The 12670-nt window shown below is 59.9% G+C and overlaps 1 protein-coding gene and 1 long non-coding RNA gene across 3 annotated transcripts in view; one reads left to right on the forward strand and one right to left on the reverse strand.

Moving 5' to 3' along the window:
• Positions 1–889: 889 nt before the first annotated feature.
• Positions 890–6955, reverse strand: LOC117796624. Of its 2 annotated transcripts, XR_004621164.1 has the most exons (4): positions 6858–6955; positions 3434–3598; positions 2975–3090; positions 890–1417 (listed from the first exon to the last, which is right to left on the reverse strand). It is a non-coding gene; the product is annotated as an uncharacterized LOC117796624 (long non-coding RNA). The 2 variants fall into 2 exon arrangements; XR_004621163.1 differs by lacking the exon at positions 890–1417 and having other exon boundaries at positions 1666–3090.
• The window catches only part of TAMALIN (trafficking regulator and scaffold protein tamalin), a 7710-nt gene continuing 977 nt past the window's right edge, over positions 5938–12670 (forward strand). Inside the window, 9 exon segments of the mRNA XM_034644866.1 lie at positions 5938–6273; positions 8390–8439; positions 10040–10094; positions 10199–10301; positions 11485–11578; positions 11681–11747; positions 11967–12033; positions 12461–12614; positions 12616–12670. The exon segment at positions 12616–12670 is cut by the window's right edge and continues 977 nt beyond it. Coding sequence (XP_034500757.1) covers positions 6022–6273; positions 8390–8439; positions 10040–10094; positions 10199–10301; positions 11485–11578; positions 11681–11747; positions 11967–12033; positions 12461–12614; positions 12616–12670 — 897 coding nt within the window. The 5' untranslated portion in view covers positions 5938–6021.

A 12670-nucleotide genomic window follows, 5' to 3' on the forward strand; every position in this document is an offset into this window, starting at 1 on the left:
ATTTTTGTCCCCACCAGGTCCTGCCTTCCGATCTTTACAGTCTGGAGAACATGCTTGCGAAATCCAACCAAAATGAAAGTAGAGTAGCAGAGTTCAAGAGACGCTCGGGAACATGCGAGGGGCGCGTAAGGAAGGTGGCGGGACGGGGAGAAGGCTTTGGATCCAGCCAGGAATGGTGTACTAGCGTTCTCCAGAGGAACCGAACCAATGGGATGGATGGCTGGATGGCTGGATGGCTGGCTGGATGGCTGGATGGCTGGATGGCTGGCTGGCTGGCTGGCTGGCTGGATGGATGGATGGCTGGATGGCTGGATGGCTGGCTGGATGGATGGATGGCTGGATGGATGGATGGATGAAGAGATGGATGATGAATGAGTGGATGAATATTTTAAGGAAGTGACTCATGACCGTGGAGGCTGGCAGGCTTGAAATCAGGCCGGCAGCTTGAGATCCAGGGGAGAGTTGATGGTGCAGTCTTGGATCCGAAGGCATTCTGCAGGCAGAATTCCTTCTTCCCCAGGGGACTGTGAAGGCCTTCAACTGATTGGATGAGGCCCATCCACGTAATGGGGGGTAATCTGCTTTATTCAAATTCTGATTTAAATGTTAATCACATCCAAAACATACCTTCACAGCAACATCTGGACGGGTTCAACCAGACAACTGGCACCACACCCTGGAAGCCGTTAAGCATCCCGTGGTCAGGATGGGATTGAAGGAATATGGCAGAGAGCCTTGGGTCCATCTGGGATTGCTCCTGGGAGCCATGGATGGGGGCTCGTGGGGTAGGAAGGTTTAAGGAACAGTCAGATAGACTAGGCTTTCTAATTTGTTGAGCCACCTTAACACGTAATGCAGAGAGGAAGACAAGCAGTCTATGGTCCTTGCCCTTCAAGGCAGAGTTTGTACAGAAAGAACAATAAGGCAGATTCTGGCAAGTCCCATTATGAACCATATGTAACGTGTCATGGAAGCACAGACGGGGTGCCTAGTCCCTGCCCTGCATGGGCTCCCTGACTGGTGGCCTGGACCGGCAGACATAACCACGATGGAGCGAGGTGCATGCTCGGATTCGGGTTGATACGGAATGTCCCAGGAGCACAGGACAGACGGCGAACTGGGATCAAGAGAGGTGACATCTCTATTTTGTTGTAGGCATTGGCCTGACTGAGGAGAGGAGAGGGTTTTAGTCAGAAAGAGCGTGTCACCGTTCAAGACGCACAGATGTCCTCAGCTGTGGCTAGAGCAAGGGAGCCAGAGCGGCAGTGAGGGAGTCTTCAGGGGCTGTCCCATGCCGAGACAAAGAAGACTTCACCCTGGGGGCCACCAATGCCATCACTTGTGACAACAGCTCTCAGACTGTGCGAGTCTGGGCTCGGTCTCCAAACGTGTCTCAGTAGCCTGTGTCTGTGGTCGCCTGTAAGTCAAAACCTCTCTGAGGTCCCTGCTTCCTGGTGAAGGGAATAGGCTACGGACAGCGTTAGGTCACCGCACTGTAACGGTGATAGATGGGAACAGCTGGAGGGATGGGAGAGACGCTGGGTGGAAGGCACAGGCTTGGGGCATAACCCGAAGCAGAGAGAGAGGGAAAGAGGGGAGCCGACTTTGGAGTCAGGTGGGGGGAAAGCCAGTTCGGAGTAGGCAGGGGGGGGGGAAGCCGGGTGCATCACCCCGTCACCGTCGCCTGGGAGAGGGAAGCGGGGACCAGAGGAGCTGTTTGTGCCAAGAGGGAGGAGGGCTGGGGTGTTCGAGGCCCTCAGAACTGCCCTTTTCTGCCCTCTCTACATGTTCCGAAATGAGGCAGGGTAGAGTAAAAGCTGGGCCATTAACCCTCCCTTCTTCGTCATTCTCACCTGTCGAAGTTGGAGACCCCTTGCCACCGCCACCCAAGAGGCAAGGTGGTCCCAGGCCTCTGGCCAGACGAGACCCAGAGGCCACCCACATCCAACACAAATCAACTGCCATATCTGCTTTGCCCTTACTGCCAGACCCCCCAGAATCGGCACTTCGGGCTGGGCTGGATCCTCCCGGCTGCTGGGCTCCCCTGGGCCCCGGCACCACACACAGACATGATCCAGTGGAAACTGTTGGGCAATAGGGGCCATTAAGAAAAACAACCGCTCCCTGCCCCGTCAGCTGCCCACCGGCTGTCTCTGCCTCCCTCAGTGTCCTGCAGCCAGGGGCCCAGGCCCTCACTCCCGACCAGAGCACCAGCTGAGTCCCAGGCCCTCTCTCTCTAACGCCTCCCGGCTCCGAGGCAGCAGCGGTACCCGGAGGGGAGTCTCGGTGACCACCTCTGCATCCTCCCAGTCCTGGGACCAAATGACGATGCCGGAGCGGACATGGAGTCAGACTCCAGAGCAGCCTGCGTGGCTGGAGCTCCTGCCCCAAGTGCCCCCGACCTCCTGACGGTACCCTAGAGCTGGAGCCCAGCAGTGGGGACAAGATTCAGCTCTCCCCACTTCCTCCACTGGGGACTGGGGACTGCTCGGTATGTAGGCAGGGTCTTGTCCCAAAAGAGAAGGGGTCTTCCTCGGTCTCCTCCCGCCACAGACAGCAAGCCCTATCGAGAGCGAAGAGCCCCGGCGGGCAGCCGGAGCGAAAGTAAGCGAAGCTGGGAGCTCATTGGGAAAGCCAGCCTGGCTCGGGGGTGAGATACAGATTGAGTGCTGATGTCTGGGGAGCCACAGCCTGGGGCTTTTGCAAGGAGGCCTCCCGGAGGGAGGCGTCCTTGCACGCAGTTGCAGGCATCGAGCGACATGCTCCCCCCCCATCCGCCCCGCCACCCCCGAGCTTTAAGGAGCTGCGGAAGATAGGATGGGGAGAACAGATGCTAGACAAGAGACTCAGACTTAGGAGGAAGCCGCGGAGGGTGGGAGAAGCCAAAGTTTCAGGGACCTCGCGGGTCTGGCATATGGAGGTTACGCACAGAGGAGGTCCACCAGCTGTCTGCCCTCTGTTTGTTGAATCTCACCTGCGGCACCACAGCCCTGGGGGAGATCAAAAACATGGCTTCTGAACTGTAACAACGGCGAGACTCCAGAGCTCGGTGACCAAAGTTCAGCGTGGCATCTCAGTGGGACACAGGCCCTGTCACGCAGGAGAGGAGATGTGGGAGATCCGTAAGCCCTGCTCAGATTCCAGGTGGAGTCTGGCACAACCCAGACAGCCCTTCACACTGGTTTGAAGATTTTCCAGCAAGAGACACGTGGCCACCAGAGGGCATCACCACCCCATAGTGTGGCGTCCTGGGCTCCCCATTCCCCTCCCCAGAGAAACGGATGAGATTGGGAGCAGGAAGCAGGCACAGATCTCAGCTCTCAGGGGAGCTGCCAGCAGCTGAATTAAATAGTCCCTGGAGTCAGGAGACCTTGGATCTAGTGGGTTCTGGTGCCTGTCCTGCCACCGTCTTCCCTCCCTGGCCTCAGTTTACCTCCTCCGTTCAATGAGTGCTTGGACCGCATTGTATCATCACTGAGCCACGAGGCACTTCCTTTCCAGCTCTCCAATTCCAGGATTTGAGAAAGTCGTGCAATGAGCCTCACAGAAATTGCATCTCCTGGGCCCACCCTTACTCTGGGGTTCTCTGGAGCTCTGCCTGGAGGAGGGGGAAACTTGTGTGAACTTCACTTGTCTGGTGCTGCGCCCTCACTCGGAGGCAGAAAGGCAGAGTGACCTGCAGACTGCCTCCATGTCAGCCTGAAGGAGGAATGTCTTAACAGGGCTTGAGACACAGGTGCTGTGACGCCCGAGGCGTCCACTTCTCTAGCTTTCAGACAGGGCGGTGTCTGTCGGGTCGCCCTCTGCGAGAGCTGGGGTAGTGGTCCTTCCCACAAGAGACCGTACATGGTGCCCTTTTGCTGGTCCCATCAGGGACAGCCACAGGAGTGAAGAGAATAGAAACCATCGCCTCTCGCGTCCCCATCCCCCACCCCACCCCCACCCGCACCGCAGATGCCGTCTGTCAGGAGCAGGCAGCAGACGGTCCAGGGGTCCATCTGTGCTCATGCTTCACAATACAGTCCCATGTTTCCCCACCAACACCCCCTCGGCCCCTCAGCTGATGGCCACTTGGTGGTGCCAAGGGGGAGGTGGGAGGAGGGAGAGGAAGGCACTAGGGAGCTAGCTCTTGGCTCCCAGCAGTCCCCAATCCACCCTCTGCCGCCCCGCCCCCCAACAAGCATCCTGCCATCTGGACTTGTGCTAATTACTGAAGGGTGGCAAAGCACCCCTCCCACCCACACCTCCTGCAGGGGCTGGGGCCCCAGGGGCCTGGAGCTAGGGCAGAGACACGAGTCAAGGAGACATAGAAGCACAGAGATGGAGACAGACCCGTGGCCTGAGACAGATGACAGGAGACAGAAAATCTTTTCCGTCCTCTCCAGGTAGATATGGCCACTTGGCTCTCCGCACTCCTCACGCCGGCCATCAGACACAGCACGTGAACGCATAACCAGAGCCTCGTAACCCCAGTGCTCTGCCGGTACCTGGCCCAGAGCAGGGCTGAAATGTAGGGTGAGTGGGGAACTGAGGCAGACAGCATCATATAGCGTTAGGATGGCAGGCTCTAGAACCAGGCTGCCTGGGTTCGAGTCTCGGTTCTGCCACTCAGTGGCCTAGAGCGCGTTACTCAACCTCTCTGGGCCTCGGTTTCCTCATCTGTGAGGTACCGATTTCAGAGGGTTGTTAAGGAAGACCGAGTGAGTTAACATGTATGTAACACAGCACATGACAGCGCAGACGGCCCATGGCAACTGCTCAGTACCTGTCAGCTGTAACGGCAGAGCACAGATCTGGGAAGACTGCAGGAGAAGGGGACAGATGGGGACAGTACCTCCCCAGCCTCTGTTTGGTGGCCAATGGCGGGATGCGGAGGCCCCAGCTGGTGGTGCTGACGCCCTGTGGTGGCTAGCTGCTCTTTAGACGCCAAGACTGGCCTTCCACTTCCTCCTCTCACTTCTTATTTGGGCACCTCTGACGACAGAGACTTCAGCTGGGCCATCCCAGTCTCTCCCACTGCCTGGCAGCCACGGTAACACAGGCGGGGCGGGGGGAGGGTGGGAATGGGGGGGATGGTCCCAAAGACGGGGTCAGAATGGTGGAGCACACCCCCCAGCCCTGAGCACCCCCTCAGCTCAGCCACATTCCCCTCCCCATGAGTCAACACAGAGTTAAGATAGAAATTTCTGCTGCGGAAAGGGGTGTCTGAGCTCCAACATCAGGAGCTGGCGAAAGGGACCCCTGACCTTCTGAGGGGACAGGCCAGAATTACACCCTCACCCACGGCGGCTGGGTTTCCACTGCTTCCTTTCCCCTTGCCTCCGAAGGCGGGGGAGCCTCTCTCACCTCTTCTGGGGCAGCTGTGCATAGGGGAAATCCTCAGCCCTCACTCCCTGGGGGCTTCTTTCAGGGGTATCTCTAACCTCCTCTGGGACCTCACCGCCCCCTTGTGCATACCCCTGCCCCTCTACTGCAGCCCCCTGGATCTTCTAGAATCTTCCCCTGAGCGTCCAAACCTCCTGACAACGACCCCTTTCTGTACCCCCACCACCAGATTCTCCATGAATCTCCAAAGCCAAAGCCATCCATCTCTAAATTTTATCTCGTGCGTAAGCCCCTTCACACACACACACACACACACACACACACACACACACACACACAAACAAACCGCTTCGGGTATCCGGGAGACCCCCGGCCCCACCCGAGGATGTCCTGCTCCCCTCCTCCGTGACTAGGTTTCCCCTAATGAGTGCTCAAGTCCCCAGACTTTCCCCAACCTGGCGGGGCGTCGGACGCTGTGGGCGGGGCTCCCAGGCATTGGCCCCCCGGGGGGCGGGGCCTGCCGCTCTAGGGGCGAGGCCACCCGAGGCCGCACCCGGCCCGCCCCCCAGCCCGCCCCCCTCGCGGATCCTATAAAGGGAAGAGACCCGCGGCCCGCCGGGCTGGCATCCCCGAGCCGCTGGCAGCCCCGCCGCGCGGAGCGAGCGCCGCCTCCGAGGGTCGCCGGGCGCCGAAACCATGACCCTCCGCCGACTCAGGAAGCTGCAGCAGAAAGAGGAGGCGGCGGCCACCCCGGACCCCGCCGCCCGGGCTCCCGACTCGGAAGTCGCTCCCTCCACTCCAGCCCCGACCCCGGCCTCGGGCCCCCGTGCTGCAGCCGCCAGCTCTGGGGCCCCGGGAGACGAGCTGTACGCGGCGCTGGAGGACTATCACCCGGCCGAGCTGTATCGCGCGCTCGCCGTGTCCGGGGGCACTCTGCCCCGCCGAAAGGTGCGTCCCCACCCCCCAACTCCCACGGCCCCCCCAGTGCCCGGTACCCTCCGGTGGCCTTTCCCCGAGACCTGCTCAGCCCCGCAGCATCCCGCATCTGTGCCCGCTGACCCCACAACGTATTCCTCGGGGGCCACCGCGTCCCCCATCTAATTCCCCAGCCCGCCCTTCCCCACCCTACACGTTCAGAACCTGCTGTCCCTCGGTCAGTCTCCTCGGCCCTCTCCTCCAAAGGCGCAAGCCAACCCCGGCCGCGGCCCCCGCCTCCACGCCGCCCCCGATCTCGGCGGCTCCCCACTCCACTCCCCACGCGCCGCCGTCGCGTCTCGCTCCTCTCCTTCCCGAGCACCCCCTTCTCCTGCTCGCTCCATCTGGCCCTCAGCACCCCTGTGCCCCGCCCCCCGCGCCCAGGTGTCTCGAGGCCCCGGGACCCCTCGCCTGCGCTTCTCCAGTCGGAGCGGGGAGGCCTAGGGCTGCGGTCCCGCCACTCGCCCGGACACGCTGAGTGTCTCAGAGCCCCGCGGGGAAAGGGAGGCGGGTGAACGAGGAATTGTGTGCGGCGCCGCGGACTCCGGAGCGCTCACCCTTCCGAGGGGACGCCCGGATTGCTGGGCTCCGGGCCTGCCGCCTTGCCCCTCGGAGGAGGTGCGGGGCGCGAGGCCACCGCTCCCGCGACTTCGCCGGGACCGGACGCGGTGGGAGGGGTCGCAGGGCGCCCGCAGGGCAGGAAGGATGCGAACCGCGCCCGCCCTCTGAGTCTCCCCCTCCGCGGGGCTCTTCCTCTGGCCTGGGGGGACCTGAGCGCTCAGAAGTGGGGACACAGACCCAGGTTAAGGAGAGGGGGCTGGTGGCCTTTCCCCGCTCAGCCCCCCCCCCCCCGCCTCTTGCCTCCCCCCCATACAATGAACAGCTTGTTGAGAATTTGCATTTTATGAAAATCGGGTTGAAAGACAAAAGGGTCTCTCTCTATGCTGCCCAGTCCTTCCACCCTAGCCCATTTGGGAACTGCCCCCACCCCTGAGGCCAGTCTTTGGTTCTGGAGAAAGAGGGCTCACTTCTCTTCCTAGCCTTGCGGCAGCCTGGAGGGGGGAAGGGTTAACTAGGGCACCGACCAGGAAGGCCCTGGGCTGTTTAGGGCATGTGGGACCAGGGCTGGTCTGGCCCCCCGCCTCTTCCAAGGACCAATAATTTAGGCAAGGAGAGAGACTAGTTGCTCCAGGGCCCCAAGGAGGCAGGAACCCTCAGCTCTGACATCCCCCCACCCCCGCAAAAAAACTAAAAAAAAAAACAAACAAAAACCCCTCCCAATCTATCTCCTAAGTATAGTGAGACTTAAGGACAAGTTTGAGGTCTGGTTTTTGTTTGTTTTGTCCCAGAGAGCAACAAAATATATGGCAACGTGGAGAAACCCAGGTGGAGCTGGGCGCAGCTGGCCACCTGCAGCTGGGATCCACAGTTGGTCCCTGAAACAACCTCTAGTTTGGGGGAGGAGGGTTGGCCCTACTGTCCCCTGACTTCCCATGTTCAGGCTGGGATTGCCGGCCCTCCAGACCCGGGTCTCTGACCCCAGGTCCCCCTAGTCACTGTCTGTGACTGAGAAAATAGGAGGAGATGCTCAACTGGGGGGGGTGTCTCTGGAGTACCTCGATAGGCAAGCCCAGGGTCCCCCTGCCCTTCTTTGGGAAAATCTGGAAAGAGCCCCTGCGTCAGCTTTCAGAGTTTGGGGGGGACTGAGTCCTGCAGACATACACCCTGAGGGTAGAGACTACGCTGCCTAGATTAATGAGTGCCCCCCCTCCGGCCGCCTGGGCTAGCATAGTGCTTAGAGGTTCCTCCGTCCGGAACCCTGGAGGACTGTTGGGTCCCCACACTCTCAGTTATGGGGTAGAGGCTTAGGGAGAACTCTGTGGAGTGATGCTGGAGTAGAGCTCGACAGATAGTTACAGGGGCGCCAAAGCAGGTATGGAACTGGGACCAGACAGGAAGGCGACAGGAAGTGAGGTGCTGGGTCCACGGCTGGCGCCCAGGGGAGGGACCTCTCAGAGTAGGACTCTGGGCATCCGCTCGTGGACAGTCCCCCTCTCACCTGCTCCTTCCTCTCTGTCTTCCCACCCAGGGCTCAGGATTCCGCTGGAAGAATCTGGGCCAGAGTCCTGAACAGCAGCGGTGAGTCACCAGCACCCTAGCCCCTGCCCTGGTCCACAAGGGTGAGGTGCTGGGGTGGGCGTGGAGGGCAGCACGACTCCGCTCTCAGCCCAGGGGGAGTCATTCTCCTTTCAGCAGGCTCCCCTCCCTAGGACTGAGGGGCAGGTGGGGGTGTGGGCTGTGTTAAGGGGGTGGCAGAGGAAGGAGGTAGGAACTTTTGAGTCATCAGGTGCTCCTCCTGACACCCCCAGTCCCCGCCAGTAACCCCTCCCTGGGGAGATCTGGATCTGGGAGGTGGAGGCAATGGAAGCCTTCGGGTCTCCCCTGAGCTCTCTGGGCCGCAGCAAGCTCCCGGCGCCCAGGCCCTAGCCTGGCTGCGTCCCTCTGCTTGAGTCTGGCCACCCCTGCCTCCAGGAGCTCAGGCCTCTGCTGTTTCCGTCCTGCCCTGCGGTGGCCCTCTTCGAAAGCGTCTGCGGTGAGGGCAGAAGTAGGCGCTGACCTCAGGCCCCACGTTGCTCAGTCCCATGCAGATCGGGGCCTGGCTTCTAAAAGGGATCAGCAGACTACAGCCTGCTAGCCAGATTGGCCTGTTGGGCCCTTGAGCTGAGGGTTGTTTTTCTATTTCTAAAGCGTTGTAAAAATAACAACAAAGAACAATATACGACAGAGGCCAAATGGAGCCCGCAAAGAGAGCCTGAAGTATGTACTATCTGGCCCTTTGCAGAAAAAAGTTTGCCAACACTTGCGGAGAGCGCTGGGGTAACACAGAACTTCAGTCACCCTGTTCCCCGGCACACACACAGAGGGGGAAAGGCCTCCCTTCCCAGCGGGGAGGAGCTCAAGTGAGGGCTGGGAGTTGCCGCTCAGCATTTGGGGGGCATCTGGGTCAGGCTGGAAGCTGTGGGCCTTGGTCTCAAGGGCGTCCCTGAGGCCTTGAGACTTCAAGGGGCCTCTGGAGGCTGCTTTCACTCTGCCTCTGGCGGGGCGGGAAGGAAGGGGGTGGGGGTGGGCAGAGGAAACTCTGGGCTCCCCCAGCAGGCGAGGATCTGGAGCGGCTCCAGACCATTGTGTCCAGTGGGCAGGCCTTCTGTGCGGGAAGGGGCGGCCTCGAGGCTCCCCTCCCCCCAGCCTCACATCTGGTGGGCTGGCCGCCTGCAGCTGGGAGGAGCAGCTGTGGTCTGGGCTGAGCCTCGTGACTGGCCTCCGGGGGTGGGGCCAGCCCTCTCCCCCAGGCTGCGGAGTAGAGAGGCTCAGGGCTGGGGCCGAATCTGGGGCCTCAGCTAGTCCGTTAGCCGGACTCTAAGGCTCACTAGAAAGTTGGAGGAGTGGCTCAAAAGCTCTGGTAGTCCATTCCCTCCCGGCCAGACGTTTCCAGTGCCTCCCTCCCTGCCCTGGAGGCTAGATCGATTCTCTGTGGCTCCTTCAGTCCGAGAAGCTGATTTAGGCTGGGGATTGGGACGGGCATTCCAACAACCGTGATGAGAGTGTTGTCGCTGGAGACCGTGAGCCCTGCCTGGGTGTTCTAGAACAGACCCGTCCATCAGTGGGAGGCCACGCTATGGGACCACCAAGCTCCTTTTAATCCTGACAGTCCTGAAATGGCCCCTGTGTCCCCTTGCAGGAAAGTGCTGACTTTGGAGAAAGAGGAAAACCAGACCTTCGGCTTTGAGATCCAGGTGGGAGAAGCTGGGTACAGAGGGAGCGAGGGATGGGGAGGCCAGTCGGAGGGATGGCTGGCCCCTACCACAGTCCTGGCTGATTGTCCCCTTGTCTCTTACAGACTTACGGTCTTCACCACCGAGAGGAGCAACGCGTGGAGATGGTGACTTTTGTCTGCCGGGTTCATGAGTCCAGCCCTGCCCAGCTGGCTGGGCTCACACCAGGTGAGGTCTGAGCCTAGGACACAGGGCTCCGGGCAGGTGGTATGACCTTACTCCCAAGCAGAGGGGCTGAGAAATCTCTTCTGAAATCAACTGCCCTTGGCCTCCTGTTTTGAGAAGGCCAAGAAGAGGAATGGATAGAATCTAGGCTTTGGATCCACGCAAATTTGCCATTTACGGTGTGATATCGAGCAGTCCCATGTGCAAAATGGGGGGCAATAACATGCCTAGGGGTTCCCTAGGCACAGAGCCAGGGCCTGGTTAATGGCAGATGCTGCCGCTGCCCTTTGACTCCTCCTGGCAATCTGGCCATGCAGCCCGGGGCAGGAGCTGGGGAATGTGCAACGTTCCATTAGATCCCTTGATACTGGAGATCGGGGCCTATCCCGCACTGACCTGGCCCAACTCTGGGGTACCTGTGTTACTTCCTCTAACAAGGAAATGATATGATGCCTCCAGTAGGGGACCCTTGGGATTGGCCAAATCTAGAGTCCCCTGGTCCCAGGAAGGGGATTGGGACTGTAGGAACTAACCACTCCCTTCCCCCCCCCCATTCTATGACCACTTTCTTCCCTAAGCTCCCCCTCCTTGCTTACTTACCAGCAGCCCCCGGTAGCCCATCGGTGTGCTGTGACTTTGCAAAATACCTTCATACCCACTCTCCCGCCTGATCCCCGAAGTAGCCACAGTAGGGATCCACACCCCTTGTTTTACAGACGGGAAATGGGCCCTCGGAGATGGTGCCCTGCCCGGCCTGAAGTCGGGAGGTGCCACGCTGGCACAGGGTCTCAGAAGCTGAGGCCTCTCGTGCCTGGGGCCAGTGTCAGTGTCAGTTCCCAGCTCTGCGCTATTCACCCTGACCCCTTCCTGTCTTGGCCGGGTCTCATGACTGCCTGTGGGCTAGACAGAAGTAACCAGCTCCGGGGGCAGCCCAGGATTGCTGAGAGGGCTCAGCCTTTGGGGACAGTTTTCTGACGGTGGGGTGAAGGTGTGGGTGTATGAGGGCCTGACCCCTACGCTGGGGTGCTGGGCCAGGATGAGGTTTCCCCACAATCACGAGGAGCGGCGGGAGGGAGCTCGGGAAGTGTGAGGTTATTACCCCCACCCTTTCCAGCTCGGGTAGGGGACTGGAATTCTTCCATCATGCTGCAAGGAACAGATGCTGACCCCCCTCTCTGCCTGGCAGGGGACACCATCGCCAGTGTTAATGGCCTGAACGTGGAAGGCATCCGGCATCGAGAGATCGTTGACATCATTAAGGCATCCGGCAACGTTCTCAGGTATGTCCGGGTGCCGCAGTGTTCGAGGGTTCCTGGGCTCAGCTTCTCCCAGTTTCCAGACCCTGGGGGCTCACTCAGCCGTTGATTCCCCAACCTCCTCAGGCTGGAAACTCTGTATGGGACGTCCATTCGGAAGGCCGAACTGGAGGCCCGTCTGCAGTACCTGAAGGTAAAGCAGCCCAGATGGTGTCCCGCCTCCACCCTCCTCTCCCCACGCCCCTGCCCCTCCAGGCCTCACTCTTTTTGTAGGGGCCCATCGACGTGTCCGAACTTGCTTTTAACTTTAAGATTTCTTCTGTGTCTTGCCTGACCCCTCAGTCTGTCTATACCCACCTCCTGCTTATTTCTTGCTAGCTGCTGACAGTGAGGCGGGGGGTGTCTCTTGCAGCAAACCCTGTATGAGAAGTGGGGAGAATACAGGTCCCTAATGGTGCAAGAGCAGCGGCTGGTGCATGGTGAGTGGACTCGGGGTGCAGAGGGCCCCTTTTGCCCCTACCTATGCCCCTCTTCATGCTTCCCCCTCAGAACTAGGGGGTTACTTCCCTCTCCAAAGTGAAGAAAGGTTTGTTGAGCTACGTCTCCGGGGACAACGCGGCCCCGGGCTACTCAACTGCACACACATTTTTAGTTCATTCTCACGACAGCCTTTTACTAAGCATCAGTATCTCCATTGCACAGATGGGAACAGCAAGGCCCAGCCAGCCAGTTTCAAACAACTTCCGGGGCCCTTGCGTCCCCGTGGTCCTCGTAAGGACTTGAGTGTAGAACCCTGTTTTACAGAGGAGGGAAGTGGGGCTCAGGCCAGGGGCCGCACCGATGGTGAGGAGGAGGGAGCGGAGGTCGCCGTCTGACCGCCTGTCCCCGTGTCCTCCGTCCTGGCAGGCCTGGTGGTGAAGGACCCGAGCATCTACGACACGTTGGAGTCGGTGCGCTCCTGCCTGTACGGGGCGGGCCTGCTCCCGGGCTCGCTGCCCTTCGGGCCCCTGCTGGCCGCGCCCGGGGGTCCCCGCGGGGCCGCCAAAAAAAAAAAAAAAAAAAAAAAAAAAAAAAAAAAAAAAAAAAAAAAAAAAAAAAAAAAAAAAAAAAAAAAAA

Source organism: Ailuropoda melanoleuca, chromosome 16 (assembly GCF_002007445.2).
Source record: "Ailuropoda melanoleuca isolate Jingjing chromosome 16, ASM200744v2, whole genome shotgun sequence".
In the NCBI taxonomy this organism is placed as follows: Eukaryota; Metazoa; Chordata; class Mammalia; order Carnivora; family Ursidae; genus Ailuropoda; species Ailuropoda melanoleuca.